The 24,186-nt window shown below is 24.8% G+C and overlaps 2 protein-coding genes across 2 annotated transcripts; both read right to left on the bottom strand.

Annotated features, from left to right (window-relative positions):
- Nucleotides 1-839: 839 nt before the first annotated feature.
- LOC145840566 (ferry endosomal RAB5 effector complex subunit 4-like) lies at nucleotides 840-2,489 on the bottom strand. Its single transcript, XM_082947867.1, has one exon. It carries the CDS (start codon nucleotides 2,474-2,476, stop codon nucleotides 1,493-1,495), a length of 984 nt encoding a protein of 327 aa, XP_082803993.1. The 5' UTR covers nucleotides 2,477-2,489; the 3' UTR covers nucleotides 840-1,492.
- Nucleotides 2,490-10,329: 7,840 nt separating this feature from the next.
- LOC145840790 (glyoxylate reductase/hydroxypyruvate reductase-like) lies at nucleotides 10,330-24,162 on the bottom strand. Its single transcript, XM_082948123.1, has 8 exons — nucleotides 23,915-24,162; nucleotides 20,175-20,305; nucleotides 18,655-18,773; nucleotides 17,207-17,277; nucleotides 16,410-16,606; nucleotides 12,190-12,325; nucleotides 11,117-11,247; nucleotides 10,330-10,655 (listed from the first exon to the last, which is right to left on the bottom strand). The coding sequence occupies exons 1-8, from the start codon at nucleotides 23,983-23,985 to the stop codon at nucleotides 10,534-10,536; spliced, it is 978 nt and encodes a 325-aa protein (XP_082804249.1). The 5' UTR covers nucleotides 23,986-24,162; the 3' UTR covers nucleotides 10,330-10,533.
- Between the last annotated feature and the right edge of the window lie 24 nt (nucleotides 24,163-24,186).

Here is a 24,186-nt window from a genome sequence, read left to right as displayed (position 1 = left end):
ATTTAAGGCCATAAAAAAGTAAAACAGATGTAATTTTTCACAAAAATCAACATAAGTTTTTATTGATAGAAAATTTATTTAGTATTTTAAGTTGTTTAAAACAGTTTATTTACAATAACTTTTTAATGAAGTAATAAGTTATTTTAGAGTTAAAGACGAAAACTGGAGTTAAATGAAATGTTAGTAAAACGTAATATGTATAAAAGAAAGTTAACGCAAAAAAAATCAAAACAATTGTTTGAATGTAACATTATTTAGCATTTGGTTTTAAGAGTTTAAATAGTTACTGAAAAATACAATACTTACAATTACAAATTAACGTAGTTTCAAAATAGAAACTAGAACAGGGTTACCTGAAGTGGCCCCCTTAGTCTTAGATTTTAGCAGTTCTGGGGCGATAAGCTGAAAAGGGGTCATAAGAGATTACTTATATACATTTCATGACAAATTCATTCGGAGCTTACAAAAATAGATATTCTAGGGTTTATAATGAAAGGGGGTCATATTTTTTTACTTTTCTGAAAAGGGGGCGTTTATAAAAATGAGTTTGGAAAGCCTGCTCTAGAATTATAAAATAAAATTCATAAGTAACTTGTACTAAGTTTAAAAAGTTTGTAGTTTTATTATAATTGTAAACTTTTTATCATAAATTTTCAAATAACTTTCAAAAACTATAAACTTAACTTAATTAAAAAAAATCCTCATGTTTAAAAGTAATTTTATTTTTATGCTAGTTAAATTTTAAGTTAATTAATGATTAAAAAGCACTCGAACAAAAGAAAAAATATAAAATTAAAAACTTGTCAGATGAAGAAACTATACATTTTATAGATTTGACTTTAATTGAGTTAAATGGTTAGTCTGGGAGTAATACAGTGTTTTCATAGCTAGGTTTTGAGCCCTTTAGCTATTAATAAAGAAATGAAATTCTAGAATCTAGGTATTAAAAACTTAATAAAATAGTATATTTTAAATATAAATGCGAGTAAATGTAGTTAAAACTCAATGTATAGTAATTTTTATACACTTATATACCTAAAAACAAAACAAGTAGACTCATGATTGTATCATCTTATATTTACCTTAAATAGTGATTCTAATAACTTAAGCAAAGCGAAAAATTCTATATATGCAAAACTTTAAACATTTCTTAAATGAGTTACAGTATATAAAAAATATTCTTATAAAAATATTTATTACTACATATACTTGGTAACCATTCATGCTTTACATAAAGTAAAAAATCTATTCTGTTGAAAAAACAATTTTGTAAAACGTTAATATAATACAATATATTGGTATAGTAACAAAACATTCAAAACATTTTAACTGCAAATATAAAAACTCTTTAGTAATAAAAATATATGAATAAATAATCTACAAATATAACTATAAAAAGAGTAAACCTTGATTGCAAAATATTAGAATATTTATAAAAAAAATTTGTTGTAAATTTCTTGTATTTTTATTTAATTATGATCGAAACTAAGTTTTAATAATTTATGATAACACTTTTCTTTTCTTGTAGAGTTGATTCATCAAAATTTTCTATTGAAATATTATCCATTAGATATGGAGTCAACAAAGAACTTTCAGCTTTTTGTAAAACTTCACTGAGGATATGCAAAACTTTATTTTGTTTACTCATTGAAACAACTATAGAATCATAAAACTGGTAACATATAGAGGCATTTTTCATGCACAACATCTTACTGTCGTGTGAAGTCAACTCCAAGTCCTGTGATGAAGTAATCCATTTTCCTGATACACCAAGACAGCTTATGATATCATGTTTCGTTGGCTTGCTACAATCAAAACTTTCTGCAGTAGTTGCATTCTTATGAGTAGTTGCTACTCCCTCACAGTCAACAATTACATCAATACCAATATTTTCACTCTCTTCTAATACTGCATTTTTCATGTATTCATGAGAAGGGTAAATTTTAACTTTTTTTTCTTTTAAAATATCTTTGAGCAGTTTTTCCTCATTATCACAACTCACAGTACACATTACCTTACATTTAAATAAGCATGCAAGTTGCAGGCAAAAAATTCCAAAAGAACTAGCAGTGTTGCAAATAAGAACTGAATTATTAGGCTTCAATGCAGCTTGATAGTGCAAAGTATTGTAGGCTTTTATTCCATCAGTAATGCAAGCAGTTGAAACTTGCCAAGATAGTTTAGTTGGTTTTAAAACAACAAAGCTTTCATTTATGGTACAAATGTTTTCAGAAATTTTAAATTGGTTTCTAATCGACACAACTGCACAAACATCATCACCTGGTTTAAATCTTGATACAGATTCGCCAAAACTAACAACAGTACCAGATAAAGAACGTACTATGACACTAGCACATTTTAAGCTTAAGCTGTGGGATATTTTTGACAATAAGTCATCATCATTTACTTTTTCAATAAGACAAGTTTTAACTTTTATTGTTACATCATAAGCTCCATTATTTTTATTGTGAACCATTTTGAAATTATTATTAGCTTCAAAAAGTATCAAAGTTTAAAAAAATTATGCACTAAATTTTGGTAATATTTGCATATCTAAAAGTACTGAATAAATATCTTACATATTTGTTGTATCAAACAATGTATAATTCTTTCATTAAGTAGTTATACAAGTCCTTAGAAAATGGTCAACCACTAAGCTAAATAACTAAAATCTTTATTTTTTTACTTTTAAAAATATCTAATAATTTCCAGTGTTTTCCTGTAAAACTGAAATCTATTACTATGCATTCAAAACCTTATGTACATATAAAACTAAATTAATTAACAAAACAAGTATTTCACTGAGCTCACCTGAAAGGGCTTCTAAAAAAAAATTGTTTATTTCAAATAATATATTTTTATATGGTACATATGATTTATGGAAAGCAATTCTCAGCCATATTAATTGAAATTTACATTCAATACATACAAATTATACAGAACTAAAAACATATTGTGATAAATCTATAATAGTCGAAAAAAAGTCTTTGATAAGGTTTAGCAAAATATAAATTCACTTATTTAGGTTTATTATAGTTTATATACTAGTTTCAAGCAAAGTTAGATTTTTTTATAAAAACAATATACACAAAATTACAATGCAATGTGTGTTTTTAATTTTGTGTTATTTGTATGTTTAAGTGTAAACTTTAACTTAAATTTCTGAAGATTAGTTTGCATGAAAAATATAAATTATTTTTGAATTTGGCATGCTAAAAAAAATTTCTTATTTTAAAATCTTATTAAGAAGACTCAATTATTGTTATTTTGTTAGTTATAATTCACTCTATGTGTATAAATTATAATATTGGTAAATAAACTTTATTTTGCTTTGATAACTGCCCCACATGGCAGCAAAAAAAAAATTATCAACATTAATATTTAGTTGTTTTTTACTCTAAATAGTTTTATGCATATGTATGATTTTTATGAAAATTTGAGTATAAAAAATACATTTTTAGTAAATAAATTAAGTTAGAAATCATAATACAGTGGTTTTAGTAAGCTAAATACTAATACAAATATCATTCACAATCAAACAACAAGCTTGACATAGTATGGTAAACAAAACATACACTTAAAGTCTAAAGCTTTTTTTTATTTAATCTTCAAAGCCACAAAGAAAAAATTATAACACAATAAATAATTTTTTGTGATGTCTTTAAATTTAAATCCAAAATTTACGGTCTAAACTAAATACCCAAAAAATTTTAGGCCTAACTTTGAACAGCATTTAAACAAACTCTTGCTCATTTAATAGGTTTTGAAATACAGGGTTGCAACTATTTTAATAAAAAAAACTGTCCTGAGTGACCAAAAACTTTACTGCGCCATTCTGAGCTTTGAAAAATTAAATTTTTAAATATTTCAAAAACTATTAAAATCAAGTTGTTCAACAAAATTGGTCATAAAATAAAAAATATATATTGAAATTAGATAAATTAAATCTCTTTTAAAATCTAGAAATAGTTTTAAGGTTTTTAGAAACCTTAAAACTATCTTGAGTTTTTTATAAAAAACTAAACTGTCCTGAGTAATTCAGATTTTTTTTTTCAAACTAGCATGTGCTTTTTTAAGTGTGTGGTAAATAAACAGAAAATTAAATTCAAAATTTAATATAAAGCACAAAAAGTGAGTGGGAATAATAATAGTAAATGGTGGTTAAAAGTTAACTTGATTCAAAAATACCAATGTACGTAAATTAAAAGTTAATTGTAACTCTTATAGTGGTAAAAAGTATTAAAATAACTGAGAATAATAACTAACTTTTGATTGATATTTTTAAATAGCAATATAGAGAAAAAAGTTAATTACACAAAAATAATACTTGAACATTTTATTCTATATAATACCTTTATGTCTATTATAATTAATTGATAATAAAAGTTAAATATCACTGTAGTTATGTTGTAGTAATATAGTTTACTGAAGGATAAAAAAAGTGCTCAAGTTGTTTGGTCCTAAAACCTGGTGAAAAAAAAAACCTTTTGGTTGTCAAGTCGCACACCACTTGAATACATTTTAACGTCTTGTTCGAGACAGTTAATAGAACTTAAATTGGTAAATAAGAATACTAGATAGCTAATAGTTTAGTACATTAAAACCTTACCTATTTAACATAAAAACATTAAAGTAGCCAACTATCAGGGTTGAGACTGTTTAAGAGAAAAAAACTAGTCTGAGTGACAAAAAAAAACTAACCTAAACTACAGCAAGTTAGCATGAATTGGCTTCTGTTAATAATAATATTTTAAACAAAAATAATATGAGTAAAACACTAATAAAAATAATGCTAAGTGATTTAATACTTAAAAACATCAAAAAATTAAACATTGCAATATAAACATATTTTAGAGAAAAATTACATTAAAAAGTAAAAAAAGTCTGAGATTTGGAAAAATTATTTAACTAGCCTAAGTTTTGCAGAAAAATTCTAATAAGTCTGAGTCAGCCTGAGAATTTCAATAATCTCTAACTATCCTTAGTTATCCTTGGTAGACTAATTGTGTAACAGGCCTGCACTACTGAAAGTGTAGGAGTATGATAAAATACTTTCAAGTTCTCATTCAAGAATGGTAATCAAATGTAATTTGAATTAAGCTCAAACCACTCTCATCTTTTTGAGGTGGCATCATATTTACTAAATAGGTGAATTTAAAACTAATTTCAAACGTTTTTAAGGTTTTCTTATAACTTTATGAGAGCTTGAGAAAATTATAAATGAGTATTTTTGAAAAATAAATTAAAATGGACTTTTTGATTATCTTTAATCAAATCAAAGTCTACTTTTTGTATTTTGCAAATTAACTGACTTTATATCAGTAACTGAAAGGTTCTTTGTGCACTAGGCCCTAGGACCACTCTTTATGAGCACTTTTTTTGTTCAATAAACTGTAATAATATAATATCAAAATCTGTTATGCTCAAATTAAACAAAATAACTAATCACCTGAAAGATTATTTCCAGCAGCTCTACTTTTATAAACAAGAGCAGTAGAACTTTAAACATATATCAGAGTTGTCACTGTTTAAGTAGAAAAAAAAAGTTTTGAGTGACCTTAAGCTGTCCATAGTTATATTAAGTTTTATATAAATATTTTTTTCAATTAGTAAAACTAATAAAAATTAAGTTCTTCAACACTTGTACTAAAATAACAAAATGTTTTAAATAAATAAACTAAATCTCATTCAAAATCTAGAAAAAAATTGTTATAAGATTATTAAAAAACCTAAAACATTCATAAGTTTTCAAAAAAAACAATCGTGAATCAATCAAGTTTAAAAATAGATTAAAAATATCCTGAGTTATTCTGATCTGCCCTAAGTCATTCTGATATTTTTCAAAACTTCAGAATAACCTGAGTTGTTCTAAGTATCCTGAGTGTGTGCAATCCTGAGATAAACTATACTAGGGTTGTGTAATGAACAGCTCTAGGGCTCTATTTTTCAATAATTTTAAATGGAAACAAAGAAAAATCTTAGGTAAAATTTAGGGAGTTTTTAAAACTTACATTAGATAGTGTAAAATGGTCATAAAGAATAACTATTTTGTGGAAATGACTTGGAAAATGAATAAATTTTGAGAATTTAACTAAAATAAAACAATCTGGCCCACGTAGGACTAAAATCTATCACATCTAGTCCACCAACTAAAATTGTTACCCAACCCTATACTATATGTTTAAAATCACTATTTTATATTGAACATATAAGTATTTAATTTAGCACTTATTAGGATAAAGTGTGAAGAAATATAGCCTGGTGCACGATGACCAAAAGTTTTTTTGTGCACCATGTCCTAGGACCAAATATTTTTAGCATCTTTATTTTGTTGTTCGATAAACTGGAATAATAATGTTTTTTTTTTAGTTGGTTCAAGATAAACATTAAAAAAGTAATAAAAGTAGCAACTTTTGGAACTTCCCAGCTATGAAATAGTTTTTATTGTATACAATGCAGCAGCTCTGTTATTATTTGCAATGATTATACTTTTTCAGGCATTTACAATAAAACTTTAAATATTTTTTTATTTAAGTTTTTTTATTTATTATTTCAAGCCTATCGTCCATAAGATAGACCCAAGCATCAAAATTTAGGCCACTTAAACTGAAAGACAGATAACGAATAGACAAAAACTAAAAAAATAACTCAAAAAGATCATAATAGTAAATTATAAGTAAAAATACTTTTTAAATTAATTAGAAACTTATAGATCAAAAAAAATGCAAAATTTTGACCATACAAATTAATACTTAACTACCCTTTGATGTAAAAGGTTTACGTAAATCTCTCCTTTAACCTCCTAAATTATACTATTATAAAAGTTTTCAATAATCTTTAAGATCTAACAATAGCAAAAACTGTCACACAATTTACAATTTTAGCATCAACTTCTAGATTCTCACCAAAAGAAAACTTTCTTTGCAAAATTCAAAAAAAAAAAACTTACAAAGACGCTCAGACTTAAGTCATCATTTCAGTGATTATGGTGCAAAATTCAGCAGCTTAGTGAATCCTATTTCTACATCGAAATAGGGATCTTGGTCACTTTTATCCAAGTCGGTTTAAAACACAATAGAATTTCAAAATATAAAACAGCAAAAAAATCAAGACTTACTTTTCTTCTTGAACAAACATGAACCAAATATACCATTCACATTTTTCATTATTTGGTTCTGCACATTTGTTAAGCTGTTTTTTTTTTCTTAACTTATTTTCATTGCTTTGCCAAGGCATAATCGATACAATTGAAAACGTACAATTTCAGAATTAAGGTACAGTACAGACAGCAGTAAAAAAAAATTAAATGCATTGACCTAAATAAAATTAAAAATCAAAAAGCTGCAAGCACATTTACTATAGACTGGCCAAATAAATATTTATCAAACACATTGAAAAAGGAATTATTATTCATAGAGAAAAGGCGCTACTTATCTAATCGAACTATGACTTAAACAACATATCACAAACTAAGTCAATGGTTGGTAAGTAAAAATAAACTACTAACTAGTTTTACCAACGGAAGTTTTATTTCAATTATTTTTTTTAACTTTAAACTAAATTTTTTAACTTTTTTGCAAGAAACAAGTTCGTTTGAAAGTTTGTTTCACATTTCAACTGAACGATAAATACAACAATAATGCTAATTATCATTATTGGAATGATAATTGCATTTTTTTTTTGATATTTTCTCTCAAGTAAGTAATTATTTTTAAAAGGTTTAAAAAAGTATAGTATAATAATTGTAGTTTCACTTTAGCTAGTTTAAAAAGAGTGCTGAGGTCAAATTTAAATCTTATGTATCCTAAAGACTTAATATTAAGTTTTGTCAGTCTATCAACGTAGGGAGCGGGTCAAATATGCACGAAGACAATTTTTGCACGAAGGGTCATCTTTCCACGAGATTTAAAAACATAAAAGATAAATTATAAAAAAACAAAAAAAAAAGTTTAAAAAAAAGTTACCGACCGAGGGTAAGGGTTAGAGGTAACGGTGATAGTAAAAACAAAATGAAAAAGTATTAGAGTTAATAAAAATTTAAATCAAATAAAAAAGAATTCATTCCGTGAAAAAGTTTCTTTGAGCAAAATTGACTTCGTGCAAAAGTGTCTTCGTGCAAAAGTGTCTTCGTGCAAAAGTGTCCCTTCGTGCATATTTAACACCTACCTATCAAAGTAAGGTGTATAAGAAATATTGCAGCAGTTGAAGGTTATACTAGTAACTTTTATTTTAACATTTTCTATATGGTTAATACCTTTTTTTTAAGTATGGAGACTAGATTGGTGTGTGTATTCCAACTTCAGACAATTTTATTTAGACTTATCGTTCTAGTAATATAAAAGTTCTGCATAGAAATAAAATAGTTGTTAGTGATTAGAAAACTAATTAAGAACGATCTGCTTTGAATATGTTTAATTATGTTTTCATAACCAGTTGCAACTATTCAATGCAGCTTTTCTTTTTCTAATTTTATAAAATTTCAAAAACGTATAAACGATAATTAAATCTTTCTTAATTACATTGGTTCTAAAAATACGAACATCTTTGTATTTTATTCGTTAAGACTAGCACTAGACGCAGGACGATCTGAAACTAAAATTTCATACCAACTATTACCGCAAGATTTACAAAAAAAAATCAACATAAGAGGGTAATTTATATTTTATATACAAAAAAACTCATTAAATTATTTATTTTACAAATTTTAATTTGTCTTGCAAACTAGAAGTACTCAAACAAAAGAAGTACGAATTTCCTTCACAATATTATTTCAAATGATTGCACACTTTTTTTTAAATACACAGAAAATAGTAAAAAAAAAAATTATTTTTATTTCACAATACTTAAACTATTAGTTTTATCTAACATAAAAATTTGTTGAAAAGTATTTCAGTATACATAAAAAAAAATTATTAAAGTTTCTATGTAAGTTTTTTATATAAATCATTTGAATCTTATAACTTATTTTTTTAATTTGTGTATAGTAAAAAAATTGCTTTAAAACATTTTTATAACTAAAACTATTTTTATGATAACTTGTAGCTTAAAATAGAAATATCGTAGCTAGTATAGTTGAACTAGCTGTTTATTATGTTTTTTTTTTAATTAAACAGCAACTCAACAAATAATTTAGTCTAACAGCGTAAATAAATGTATATTAAAACCGCAATTTAGACTCATTATGCTTACATTTAAGATTATAACAACAAGTTAAAATACAAGTATTTTATTTCTTTCCAGATTAAACGCTTGTTTACTGAAATCATACTCCTTCTCTTTTGTAAGTTTAAAAGACATTTGTTTACAAATGTTTTTTTTAAACTTCTTTAGGTATAGTCTGGTGACGAGTGAAAGCTGTTGTCTTGCCTCGTAAACTCTAAAACAGAGTTCTGAGTAAACATTTTCTTTGAGTACCGACTTCAAAGGTAATTCTAATATTTGCTGTCAAAAACTTCTACAAACAATTAAATAGACTGAAACCAAGAACCAAAACTACAAACTTTTGAAACAACCACTAAGGTTAATCTTACTTTAATGACCCCAATTTTTTGAAAATTAAAACCTCTTAGTTTTACCTAAATAACGCAACTCTGTCTAAAGCAGCGATTCTTAACTAATGGTAAATTCCCTTGTTTTATGGGGTTAATTTTTTTTTACTACAAGATATAAAAATTAATGTTTAATAACTGTCTTTTTAGTTTATAAGTTAATATTTAAGTGAAACTTTTTTTTAGTTAAATAAACTCTTTGAATCTTAAGATTTTTTATATCTCATAAGCTTAAAATCAAAAAAATCTGTTTTTCCTCAGAATTAAATACGAATTCGTATATTGTGGGTAAATTTGGTACTTACCTTCCAAACAGGAGTAAATTTAGTGATGACCTTTTAAAAAAGGGAAAGAAGCGCTTGTCTGCAGTGTTAAATGAAAACGATCTTTAAAACTAGTTCTGAAATTAATGTGCTATAGCGTGTTGTAATATAAAAACATTTAAACTTCCTAAAACATTCAATTCCAGTCAAAAGATAGGTTTTTAGATAGGTATCAAAAGTTACTTAACTTATAAAATTCAAATCAGTTTAAAGTTTTGAAAAACATAATTTTTTGTTTGTACAATACTTTTTAAAGATAAAATTCTTAAAGCAACATTTATCTATGTTATAAAACTTACTGTTACACATTAAGCTTAAATTTCTTAAACTATCTAAAAATCTTACTTTAAGACTCAATTGCTACCACTAATATATAACATTTTATGTTTTTTACGATAAGTTGTTTAATTAAAAATTAAAATCATGTAAAGAAGCAAAGAAAACGAAAGATAAGACAATAAAAACTAAACAGTTTATTAATCGAACAGAATTAATTAAGGGACCACAAAATTACAGTGATACAAAAATCCAATTATGATTAGTCATGATAAATAAAATTATAAGGTAATATATTTAAAAGTAACTTAATTTTTTTACTAACCATAAGCAAAATTGATTTAATTATTTTAAAAAACTATTACCTAAATGAAAAAATTAAAGCATTATATTTTGTATTGAGCGGGCATTTTCTGCTGTTTCAGACCGCAAAGTAGGTTTTCGGCCGCCATCACCGCCATTTGAGTTCTTGTTTCAAGGCTTGCACTACCGATATGCGGTGTAATTACTGTTTAAAAACATAATTTGTTTTACAAAAATGAAAAGTACACCCTGTTTTTTCGTTCAACTTTAAATATTGTAGGAGAACATTATTGTTGAACAGTAACCGTAAATACGACGATTATAAACCATTAAAACGTTACGAAACAGTTGAAAACAAATACAAATCAGGACTGAAGCTTAATGATTCAAAGTGTTTAAAATAAAGTGTTAGTTCTCTGTGATATTTTTAAAACATAACTAAAATAAAACTAAACATCTTTAACACTTGAATTTGAAAAAACTGACTAAAATACTTGATAGTGTACTTTTTACCTTTTAATTCTTGAACAATACAAACTAGATTGACTAATTTTATTCAACACTATTCAAATTTTTTTAGATGGTTTACAACTTATCGAAAAACTGTTCTTTTTACAATTCAAAGCAAATTAGCAATTTGTTTTCTTACTGAAAAAATATGCTTACCACAATTTTTCAGCGTCAAAAGCTTATGGTTGCCTGGCAAGGGTTCGGGATCAGTGACGTCCAATCCACATCCTGCAATTTGATTGGACGATAGAGCTTCAAACAAGTCGTTCTGGTTGACTACTTTACCCCTAATAAAAACTAACAGTTAAATAATTAAAGTAATAAAAATTGCTATATATACACCTTACCAATATTTTCTACGTTGAGATATTTTATTTTACAAAAATTAAAAGCTTAAAACATCTCTGTGACATATTTTATAAAGCTTTTCAATTTTTGTAAAATATATTATCTCTATATAAAAAACATTGGTAAGGTGCATATATAGTAATTTTTATTACCTGCAAATTTGAAACAAATTTTATTTGCACTCCACAATGAACAAAATAACTCAAAGCTATTTTGTCGCATTTGTACATTATACTTCAAATCTTAAGCTTGAATGTATCTAAAAAACTTTTAAATAGTATTTAAGTTAGTTTTTGTAAAACAATTTACAACCTACATGTACGACTATACAAATCTTTTGTACTTGACAGCAATGTAAAAAACAATATTTAATTAACAGTTATAAATTTACATAATACAAAAATATTTTACTTGAACAAAAAACTGTGCTTATTGTTTTCAACTTGTACAAATTACTTTTAAATGCCTAAGTTTAATTTATATATAGTGAAGTTTTACATAAAAATACTTTATTCAAACTTTTAAAACACCTTGCTTAGCTAGAAAATTCTTTTTATTTCTAGATAAAAGTGAATTAACCTTTAATAACTTTAAATTGTATAATGTTTTTAAAATTTTTTAGTAAATAGACTAAATAACTTAAAAATAAATTTCTACTTAAATAAAAAATAATTGATTTTTATAATGCTATTTTGATAAATTAAAAGCTTTTATAAGAATAAACACTTTATTACTTTATAAAATTTGCGCTATGGCAACATCTTATTTATTTGTTCTAACTCATTTATTCAACTTATTCAGTTAAAACTCTTTATTGTATACAATTTTTATACATCTTAAGTTAAAAAATTACTTATATAAATAGGCAAGAAATAAATTACCTTGCAATGTTTGTAAATATACAAGTTTTCTTCATCTTAGCAAATGCTGTTTTATTGAAAATATATTTGGTTGAAGAATTTAAGGCACACGAAGAAACTATGAAATCACTTCTCTCTAATAAATCTTCGAAGCTAACTGCAAAATATTAAAAGTATAAAACTTCTAAAACAGTAAAAAAATAACTTTACTGTCCACAACTCATTTAAAAACAATAATTAAACGTTTATCAAAAAATAATTTTCTACTATTACACTTTTAGTTTGTTCAGTATTTTTTGTTGTCAAGTCATAGTGAAACTTAGTTAAATCATGTATACTAAACCAAACAAATTTAGTCATAAAAAATTTAAGGTCTACCTTTTTAGCACTCTTATTGATTTACAACTTTAAAATACAATTTACTTAGCTGAAAACATTAAGTAACTATAATTAGAACAAATTTCAAAAAATTCAAATTGAGGATTGAACTTATGATTTTAAAATCATATAAAGATTCATTTAATAAAAGTTACAAATAATGTAAACTATCAAAATATTTTTACCTTGACAAAACTAGATTACATTAAAAAACTCTATAGAATTTCAAAGACTTATAAAATAGTAATGCTTTTTAATCAAAAAAAAATCATTACTAACAGAAAAAATAAACTAGATATAAAAAAAATTGACATTGCTCTAAACCAGGGTTTCCCAAAGTGGGCGATATCGCCCCCCTGGGGGCGATTTTAGTATTTCTGGGGGCGATAATTAGTAAGGGGGCGAAAGGGTGGGCGATAGCTAGTAAGGGGGCAAAAAGGGGGCGATTTTAAAATTTTGGGTTGTCATAAAATTTTTACTTTTTCTTTTGCTATTTTACTAATTTTAGCTTGCTTTAAATATTTGACCCTGTGGTAAAACTTAAACAAAAAAGTTTATTGTGTTTATGTAAAATATAGAGAAAAAAATCAAGTACTTATGACTCATACTTTTAAGTTAATTAAATACTTTCAATTATATATTTTCTTATTTAACACTTACATAGATCATAGACGATCGGAATTCTTTTCACTATTTTTTAACCTTACGTATATGTTATTTAGGATCATAAATGGTTTGTAAAAATCTATGTTTTCTATATTAACTATCACCTCATGAAATTTCCAATTGTTTTTTGAAAAGTCATTAAGTTAGACTAAGAAATAAAACTATACAGGGTTGCCAATTTACCTAGAAAAACCTGGAATTTGACAATTTAGGCAAACATTTTTTTTAATCTAGAATTTTTAACAATTTCACCATATTAAGTAGTAAAATTTCGGTTTGACACAAAAAAGCTATCATATAGATAAAAATATGGATCCCTTCGTGGCAGATCTTTTTGAAGTAAACGACTCACAGGAAACCTTCTCCGACTTACAAACTGACCTTGAACTTAAAGTAATTTTTTCCAAAAAACGAAATGAAAGCTTTTGAACTCAACAAAAACTAAGGCAAAAGTATCCAATCATTTGAGAGGAATTTAGATTTTTGTTTATAGTTTTTCCTTTTAGCTATGTTGTTGAGAAAGCTTTCAGTTCAGTTATCAACATCTTGAGCAAAATATCTAATCTAGATATTTGTAAAGGAGGTGACTTGAGGCTTTATTTGACTGATTTAGAATCAGATTAGAAAAACTTGCGAGAAATCATGAACCTCATCCTTCGCATTATATTTGAATTCAGTAGCAGACATTATTTTATGAAAGTTTTTTTATTTATTTGATCTTTTAAAATACTTCTTGTTTAACCTGGTTTTTATTGTATTTAAGTAGTGTTTTGATATTAAAAAAATCTTTTAAGTTATTTATTCTATAGTAGGTTTGCATAATGCCTAATAAATATTAATTATGGTAGACTTCCTCTTAAGTTCGCACTTTTTACCCAAAAAAAGTGCAAACTTATACTTTCTTAAACTTAACTTAAATAAAGTCTATTACTAACTAAGTATTAATAAAACGAAAAATACACAATATTTAATAGCTTATATAGATCTTTTTTTTATGACTGTTTGTTTTATGTTTTAGTTGATTTCATGTTTATTCATAACGTTATTGCATATAACATATTTAAATTTATCATTTTGTAAAAAAAATAGTAATAATTTTTGAGTTTAAACTTTTTTATTTTGTTCAAAATGCGAATTGAAGAGAAAGACTACTGTATTTATAAAATATTTTATGTTTTAAATATGTTAATAGCTTTGTTTTGACCTGGTTAATTTTGTAATTTATATTTGTCGATTTACATTACACTAAAAGTTTTTATAGCATAGTGGTTAAAGTATTTGTTTGAAAGAAATTTATTTGACATATTTTTGTTGTTACTTGTTTAATCTGTATAAATAAAAAAGCTTTGATAACTATTAAAGTTTTTATTTCAAAAATTATTTTCGGTTTTAAAAGAGTACAGATTTGATGTCTCTTTTTGAAATGCTTCAACTTTTTCATTTAAAAGATTATAAAACTCAAACTTATTTTCTAACTTGATTTATTACTGTTAGAAAATCTATATATTAAATAATTTTAAACTATTAATACAACTGTTTTTTGTTTTATCTTATTTTTTAATATATTAGCAATTAGAATATGTTGTTTATTTTAATAGTTAAACACTAGCTTTTAGTTTTTCACTATTTTTTTCTAGTAAATTATTATAGGCTAACAACTAGAGAAAAAATAAAATTAAACAGTATTAAATAAGCAATAAAAAAGACTGCTACAGTTACAAAAGAAAGTTTTTACACAATTAAAAGATTTTTTTAATCGATTACTTTCTGTTCACAGAATTAACTGTAAAACATTTGATTTTTTAAAATTTAAACGAAGAAAAAAAATGTTAAAATTAAGGTTTAGTGTTCTAAAAGTTATTTTAAGTCAAAAACTATTTAATGGTATTCTACTACAAAACATATATTTTAAAAAGTTTAGAATTAAATTTTTAATTTTACAACTGACTTGCTTAAAATATATCTCAGCATCGAAATTAATAATTTTACTGCATTAACAGAAAGTATTGATAAACCCACTTTTCATGTGAGATAATCAACCAGTCGGTCAAACTTCCTAAAACTGGATCAGCAATAATGTTTTAATATCTATTTCATTATGTTTAAAAAAATATGTTTATTCTTTTATAGTTTTTTAATCTCTGGTATTTAATTTTAGAATATGCCTATTTATATAATATTTTAAGTATTTTGTGCGGCTTAAAAAAGTTACTTAGTATTTACTCTAAATGTCAGAAATTCTTTAAATGAGAGATAGTTATAATGTCAGGTTTCAGTTAAGATTTCAGATTGGTAACTTACGGTCCAGATTCAATCAAATTTCGACCCGCAAAGTAACTTGAAACTACTTGTGCAAAATAAACAAAATTTAGTTTTTTGATGTTTATGATTTTGAAATACACTTTCAATTTGGTTTTTAGTTACTTTAATATTTCCTAGATCACAATAATAGTAAATCATTTTATTACAATTATGCTCGAGTCTTTTAGTTTTCTACATGTTATTTTTGTAAATTATGCAGCCCGCAAACACATTTTTTAAACGAGTTGAAACAAGAAATGATTTTTTAGTAAATATGAATCGCTGACTACAAAAGTTGTCCACCACTACCCTAAAAGTTTCATTAGTTTCAAAACAATTCATATTTAAACAGGATTGATTACTGATTACACAAGGCTTTTTAATATTTAAGTAATTTTATACACTTCACTAGGCTTATAAGAAAACAACAGTAACTTATTTTTTCAAGCCCTGTAAACTATTTTGAACACAGCCGAAAAGTGCGTGTATAAGAAATACCAGACTAAATTACATTCCGAACACAATTTTTTGGCTCAAAAGTTTGTACTTAAAAGAAAAACTACTTTTTAAAATTGTGGGGGGCGATTATTTTTCAAATTTCTGAAAAGGGGGCGATTTAGTAAATGAGTTTGGGAAACCCTGCTCTAAACGTTATTGTCTACTTTAAGAAGAGAAACAACAGCTCACTATCTTATCATACCGTAAAAATGTATAGTGTTTAAAAAAATCGAGTTATCATGATATAAACTTGACTTCAATTACGTTGTCACATTAGATTTATAGAAAAATACAAAAACTTATCCCTACATAATAATTTTTTTTTACTCAATTTCGTCAACAATTATAAATGGTACACTAATTAAAACCTTGTTTAAAACAAAAGCAACAAGCAATACCGTAATCAACTTCCAGTCTGCTTTCAAGTTCCGGAGACTTTTTAGACGCCGAGTTGTAAATGAACTTGTCCACTTTGAACGGACGCAACCTGTCAACTATGGCTTGGCCGATTCTTCCCATCCCGAAAACTCCCACGGTGGCTCCTTCGAGGGAAGGCCCGCACATCCACATGGGTTTCCACGGACCCCAAGTGTTGCTGGATAAAATTGTATGTTTAAACTTTTCAGTAATAAAAATTATATTGTTTATATAAACAAGCAATTTGCAGTTCTAGTGGTCAAAACGTTTATTGTTACCATTAATGATTTGTAATACATAAAGTTTGATTGAAAAAATCATTTAATTAGAAACACTTGTTTGCAAGTATCAACCATGTACTACAAGAATACAAATATACAACAGAAATGGACTTAATTATATTTATAAGTTAAAGTTAATGATTTGTTCGTAACAGCTGACAAATTTTATGTGCTAATTATAAAAACAAAACTAAATATTTTAAATTTTTATAACCTAAAAAAATAACTATTGAACACATACGGATATGATTTTAAGAGGTTATTATTATCGGCTAATAACTAATTAGCACTGTCTTGTTTCAGACTTTTCCCTTTACATCTAAGACAGCGAAAAGTATAACAGCTAATTTCACACCTTTCATATCCCTATTGACTACAAGATTGGGTATACGGTTTCAATTTTATAGAGAGTTAATTAGTTAATGACTTTAATAAACCAATGAGATGTCTACTTTTTGTTTATAATATACCGAACAAATTTAAGAGATAGAACTAACTTTTTGACGGAATTTACTCCCTCAACGATTCTTCTGCTGACAGACAACAAAAGTCCAACAGCCAGCTCAGCCTTTAGTATTAAAATTTAATTTGATGGTTTACACTAACAAGTCGAAATGAAACTCATATATGATGTTAGTAATATATTAGAGCATCAACTTAGATAAGAGTATGCAAAAACTTTTAATATTTCAGTAATACAAAAATTATAACAAAACCTTATTCAATTATTTTAAGTACCAAGAAAACAAAGTTTAACGTCAAGTATATACAAAACTTTTTTAGTGTTTTTATGTTTCTTTTAGTGCGCTCATAGTTTTTATATTGTTCAAAACTTATTTAAAGAATACTGAATTACACATACCATTTATTGAGTAGTAACATTTCTTACAGCTTACTTTCTTATTATTTTCTAATAAATTAAAACAAATTTGAAAGAAAATAAAGATTTATTATGTCTGTTTCGATAAAATTTACAAAGTAATAAAAATTAGAAGAATCATTTTATAAGTGGGGATGTATGTTATTACTAGAGTTAGTTTTAAATAATTTGTCACCACGTTTTAATTTTCACTTTAATTATCGGACAATATCATAAAACGGTTAAATGCATCTTTTTTTATGTATGAGATTTACAAATTATTTAAAAATTAAAAAATGTATAAAATGTAGTGCTATAAAATGCAAATACTCATTAGAATACGAAAACTATACTTTTTATACATAATTTTAGACTTGATCAAAAACTAAAAATTAGATGACACGAATTTTTAGTGAAATTAGATTCAACTTTGATATGTTTAAAAAACATTACTTTTGATATTTTCAAACACTAACAAATACACTGCATTAGTATGTAATTTCAAACATTTGTTTATAAATGAAGAATTCTGTTTGCAAATGCAAATCAACACATTAGTATAAAGTTTATAAAAATAAATGCCCTTTATAAGATTAAAAATAAAACTTCAGTTTGATGATGCTATCTAGCCTTTTGTATCATTTATAACTTTCAAATAAGAGTTTTACAGAACTATACAAACTTTAAAAAAACAACTGTTTTTTTCTAATACCATAATTTGATTTGTGGTACTTTTTGTCACGGAAGATTTTTTTATTATCATAACTTTAATATTTAAAATAAACTAAATATTTAATTATTTGATTAACTTACTTTGTCTTGCGATACTATCTAACAAAATAAGTTTATAAAACTAAGAAAACTTTAAAAGTTACAAACTTAATAAAGTATTATTAAATTTTGTGAACAACTAGTCGTCTTAAAAGTTAAAAACAGCAAATAAGCAGCATGTTTTTTATTGAAAACAAAAACAGCTTTGAACCAAATAGAAGTCAATTAGTGGTCTGCATTAAGAAAATTACTTAAGACTAAAAATTTATCACAAACGAACTATTTGTATGGAGAAACTTAAAACTAGTAAAAAACCGTTGCAGAGGTGAGTATGTCCGGTGTGTATCCAACTTTTATATTTCTTTTTTCACATTCTTGCAAATTTATATGATCGACCCCCACTGACATTGTACTTACGACTTTTAATTGATCTCCTAGTAATTATTATTTGTTTTGGTCAAAAACATATTAAAAATGCACTGACAGTAATTTAAAAAAAAAAATATATCTAAATTTGATTTAAACTAAAAAAACTTTTTTAAGTAATTATTATTTTCTACTTTGTACTTTTTGTTTATTATGTATTTCGCATTATCTTAAAATTATCATGCATGTTCTTAGTAAACACAGAACAATTTTAATAACTTTTTATGAAAAATTGTACATGAAAATTTTTTAATATATATTTTTAAAATATAAGTATTGATAAGTACTATGAATTACTTTTTATAACAAAGTTTTAGCATTTTAAAAGTATAAAACCAAATTGATTCACCAAACTAGCATAAGTACACGTGTAAGTTGAAAAAGTATTAAACTGTTTCCACAACTTATTTTTACCTTAAACAAGTAGTTACTTGCATGTATTAATAATAACCATTTAGAAATAGGAAATTACAAAAGTTTACACTCTACACTTTTAAAAGTTATAAATTTCGACGTTATAATGTCAACTTAAAACTAAAACTCTGGCTTGTAAAATCTATAATTTTGGAATAACTGTACCTTCCTAATAGAAGTTGTAATCAAAAAAAAACTATATCTAAGTTTGATTTTAAACAAAAATAAAAAGAAACATATAAATTATTAACAGTGTATTATTAACATATTTTTAACCAGTTCTGTAAAGAAACTTGAAATTTCTAAGTATTTATAAATTTAGTTTATCAACAGGTTTTTAAATTAAACAACAATTATTTTTAATATGTATAATTAGTTTTAGAACTACAAATACATTTTAAACTTGGTAATTGCCATTCTTTTTGGCAACAAAGTCAGCCTGAATGATCGAAAACTAGCCAGAGTTAGCCTGGGTTTATAAGAACATTGAAACAGTACTAATAAGAGAAAAAAACAATAAAAAATTCTTTTTATCAGTTTAATACCAAAATATGGACAAATTAACTCAATATAAACATAACGTTTGAGAATAAAAACTAGCCTGAGATTTAGGAAAAGTATCCAAACTGCTTGAGTTTTGCAAAAAAAAGTTAAACAAGCCGGAGTTTTTTTAAGTAGCTTCTGAGCTATCCTGAGTGTTGGCAACATTGGAACAAGTAAAACTTAGCATAAATATGTTATTGATATCTAAAATATTTAAATTGAACTTTTTATTTTGACTTATAGTGATAGCACATATTTTACTGTATTCAAAAACCTGTACTTATGCAAGAAGTTGTAAAAATTAAAAAAAAAGTACATAAATCCATTTAACTAAAGCATTTATACCACATTATTAACCTTAAACTTTTATTCATGTGGTTTTTATGAATTATCAACTTTTTCATATTATCCTACTAGTTTTAATTTCCATAAAAAGCAACTGAAATTATTACCTGCATTATCTAAAATCTTTGAGTTTATAGTATCAGTGAGTAAACAAAATAATCCTTGCTTGTTTTTAATCTTTTTTGTCAGTACTTCTTCCGAAATACTTTCGTCACTATTCCAGTAGTCTACTTCACATCTAAAAATTTTAAGAATTAAACGACATCTACGTAATTTTTAAAACTAAGTAGCTTATATATTCATTCTTTAATAAAACTAATTATTCAAGTATACGCGTTTAATGGTATAAATTAAGTCTACCTTATGTAAAAACTAATCTAATTAAATAAGAATTTTTGACTGATGAACTTTTTTGAAAGAAACACTGTTTTAGATAAACTGATGGTAAGACAATATTAATAAATAGCTTTAAATAAATTAGTAATATTTAGTATGTGATATCACATTCTTTTCTTTGATGTAGTATAAAAGTAAAAAACTGAAAAGTTTAAACAAAAACATAAATTTACAATGTTTCTTATATAGGAAAAAAACCAAAAATAAGAAACCGGACAACACAAAAGTGATATCTTGACTAAAATAATTTAAAAGGCTTACATAGTAGAAATTTAAATTGCTAAAACATTTAATTTAGCTGAAAGTTTAACTAATAATAAGCATGGTCAGCTAGCAGTCAAATCATCTATATACCTCTTGTGCCAAAAAGCAATAACTCACCAAAAGTTAATACTATTTTAAACAAGTACAGGGTGGCCACTAGTTTTTGGCTATTTCAAAATTTTCACAGGTTTTTGAAAATGTATCTTTTTTGACCATTTTTAGTAGTAAAATAATCTTAAATAAATAAAGATGCTTTTTGATAAATTGTAACTATTAAGCAATATATTATTATTGATATTTAATCTTTATTTTATTCTATTGCAACCTGAACTATTATTTTAAATAAAACTCTTTAAATTTCTTCTCATATGATTGTTCATAAGCTTTATTGTTGATATAAATAAGCCATACAATCTAGTTAAAATCTGTTGTTAGTTTTATTTTGTTAATTTGTCATTATTTATTACCCTGACTAATTAAGTAATATAAATTGACTTTAAAACAATGGAAATGCAAGTAAAAAAGGAATTTCATTCATTAAAGTAGTAATTTAGCTAATAATAATAAAACTAATTACTTATCAAAAATTTGTAGCATACTTTTTTTAGTCTAAAAGTTAACAATTTTAATAAACAAAATTGTTAAAAAAATAATAATTAAAAAATTTTAGGTTTTTTATCCCTGATTCAAGTCTTTTTTGTCTAATTTGTTAAATTTCATGTTTCCAGGTTTTTTGGCCACCCTGCAAGTTTTAATAGTATAACGTAATTATTATTTTTTTTTTCGTTTGGTATTTTAATAAATTATGTTCTTTATAAATATTAAACATAACTATTGTAGTATTTAAAATTTAATACAGTTAAAGTTGTTTTCTTTAATTTTCTAAATAGGCGTGTACTTATATATTGAGTTACACTGATTAATGTTTAATTGTTGATAACTTTTAATTAAAATGTTGCTACAAAGCTTTTTAAAAAGAAACAACTAAAGTTACGACTTTATTTACTTTAAAACTTTCTTAGGTAATGGAATTTTATTGCGTTTTTATGCTAAGTTGTTTTGAGAAAGGTATTAATTTTGATAATATTAAAGCAAAACATGTTGTATTTTCTTTGTTGTTTTAAGGCTGTAATTGGTCACATATACTTGATCTAATTATGAAAGTTAAGTTAGTAAAGTACGTCAAAGATTCTTGCAATAGTTCTTCATTATTAACTTAAAAACAAAATTTGGATAAAAAAACCAATGAGAAAAACAGACTAAATTCTTAACGCTAAACTTTTAGAACAAGATATTTTGTTCGTCAAAATGTTTTCAATTCTGCTTTGTTTTAACAAACAAAAGATCTATAAAGAAAAGTTTGTTTTAAAAATTAAGAAGGCTTTGTTTATCAAATTATCACGAGCTTTCCAATTCTTCTCTAAAAAAGGTAGACTAGCTGCATACACTTAATAATCAACTAACTCATTTATTGACCAACCAACTTTTAAACTGAATTATTTCTAGGCAAATTTAATATAAATTATTTTTCAGTAGTTTAAACTTATCTTTATTAAGTAGTCATATTTCATATAAACAACTAAGGCTTATTATACAGTATAGTTATGATTAATTTCATGTGTTATAAGTACTTCTTTTTTCTTTTAATCTAATACGGTTGTGATTTTTTATATCAAACTATGCGCAACTAATATAATTTATTTTAAGAATTTTCTTTAACCTTAAATGTAGTTTACAAAAGAAATGATTTCATACAACCACTTTAATTGTTAAAAAACTTAAGTCAGTGACTTTTAAGTTTGAATTTTCGCGAATTACTTTTTTTTTTACTAAATTATACACATTTCCTTTACTTATGAAACTTAATCCTTACAGGAGTAAAAGTTGAATATAACTTAAACACGTTGTTACCTGTGATTAGTTTGTTTTTATCAAATCATTTTAAAAAATAGTATGTTATTTATAATCACCATAAATAATGGATATTCTATCATTATAAAAACTTAAACCAAAGCTTTAATTGGTGTTATAAAATTAGAGGTAGATGAGCTTTTATTTGTTTATCTTATAATAATAAAATTTGGGAGCTACTTGTTTCTGTCATGACAACTTTTTTTAGTAAAATATAATGGTTAGTGGCATAAAAAATTTCTTAGGAAGGTAAATTAAAATGTTTTGGTTTTGTAGGGCATATAACGTTTAGCTAATTAAAATTAAATATATATTCTCTGTTACATTTAAATTCCTACAATTGTAAAAACTATAAATCCTAGTTCAACTAAAAATCAGCTTTCACATATTAGTATCGAAACGATATTAATTATAAATTGTACAATAAAAATAAACAACTTATTGTATCATTTCAGTAAAACTTTAATTTCCTTTATGAAAATTTAATTCATTCATTGATGTAGTTGACAAACCATGCGACCTGTGTAGGTAAAAAAAAATATTTGTTTTACTTTCATAAGAGGGAGTCAAAAATTTTTCTAAATAAAACAAGCTATCTGCTAAAAACTTTTGACCTAGTTTTTATGTTTTTATATCTCCTAAACAAAAGCTTTTAGATAAGTAATAAAACTAAAGTTTTGAAAACAAAACAACAACACATTAACAACTTTATTTCAAAGCTGAAACAACAAACCCTTATAGAATTATTCACTTTGAATCAATAAAATATCTTTATGATAACCTCATCTAATATATCTCGACTAATTCCGTTAAAAACTTAAAAGTTAAAAGGATTAATGTATAGATTATACTACTAATAACATTGTTAATGCTGTATTAACACTCAATATTTTTATTTGCTTGAGAAATTCTTGTTGGAATAAAATTTAACGCTTTTGATATTCTTTTTAAAATAATTAAAATTTTTCAAGTTTTCTAGCTATAAAAAATATTTTTAAATCATTTTAAAGTCTAATTCTTTATAAGCTTAAAATTGTTAACTAATCCAACGAATTCATAACACTAACCAATTAAAAAATAAATATAACAATAAAATACTTGAGTAACAAATTGTGAGCAATTTTAAAGATATCCAAAGAAATAATTCATTACATTTTACACAATTCGATTCAAGATAATGCATTGGTCTCTTTCCCTACTATTTGCTTACTAGTAATAAGAGTATTAACAGTACAAAACTGGTAAAGATAAAAAGCACAACGTTCAAAAAACTTACTCATTATGTAAGAAATCTATTGCCTTTTGAGGAATTCTTCTTGTAACCAATACTTTAAACTTATGAGACATTATAAACTCTTCCAGTATTTTATTTTAAAATTTATTACTATAAAAAAACTTTAAAACAACTACATATAGGTTCTTAATTTTTAAAATCTATACAAACACCACAACACATTAAAACAAACGCTCAACTTTTTATTATGGAACTTTTACCAAAAATATGAAGTATAAGTTCAACAAATGTTATCTAAAACTGTTGACAACTTT

The sequence above is a fragment of the Thalia democratica genome, chromosome 7 (genome assembly GCF_965202585.1).
Source record: "Thalia democratica chromosome 7, ktThaDemo2.hap1.1, whole genome shotgun sequence".
Lineage (NCBI taxonomy): Eukaryota > Metazoa > Chordata > Thaliacea > Salpida > Salpidae > Thalia > Thalia democratica.
This window is presented reverse-complemented; position numbering and strand designations above follow the sequence as displayed.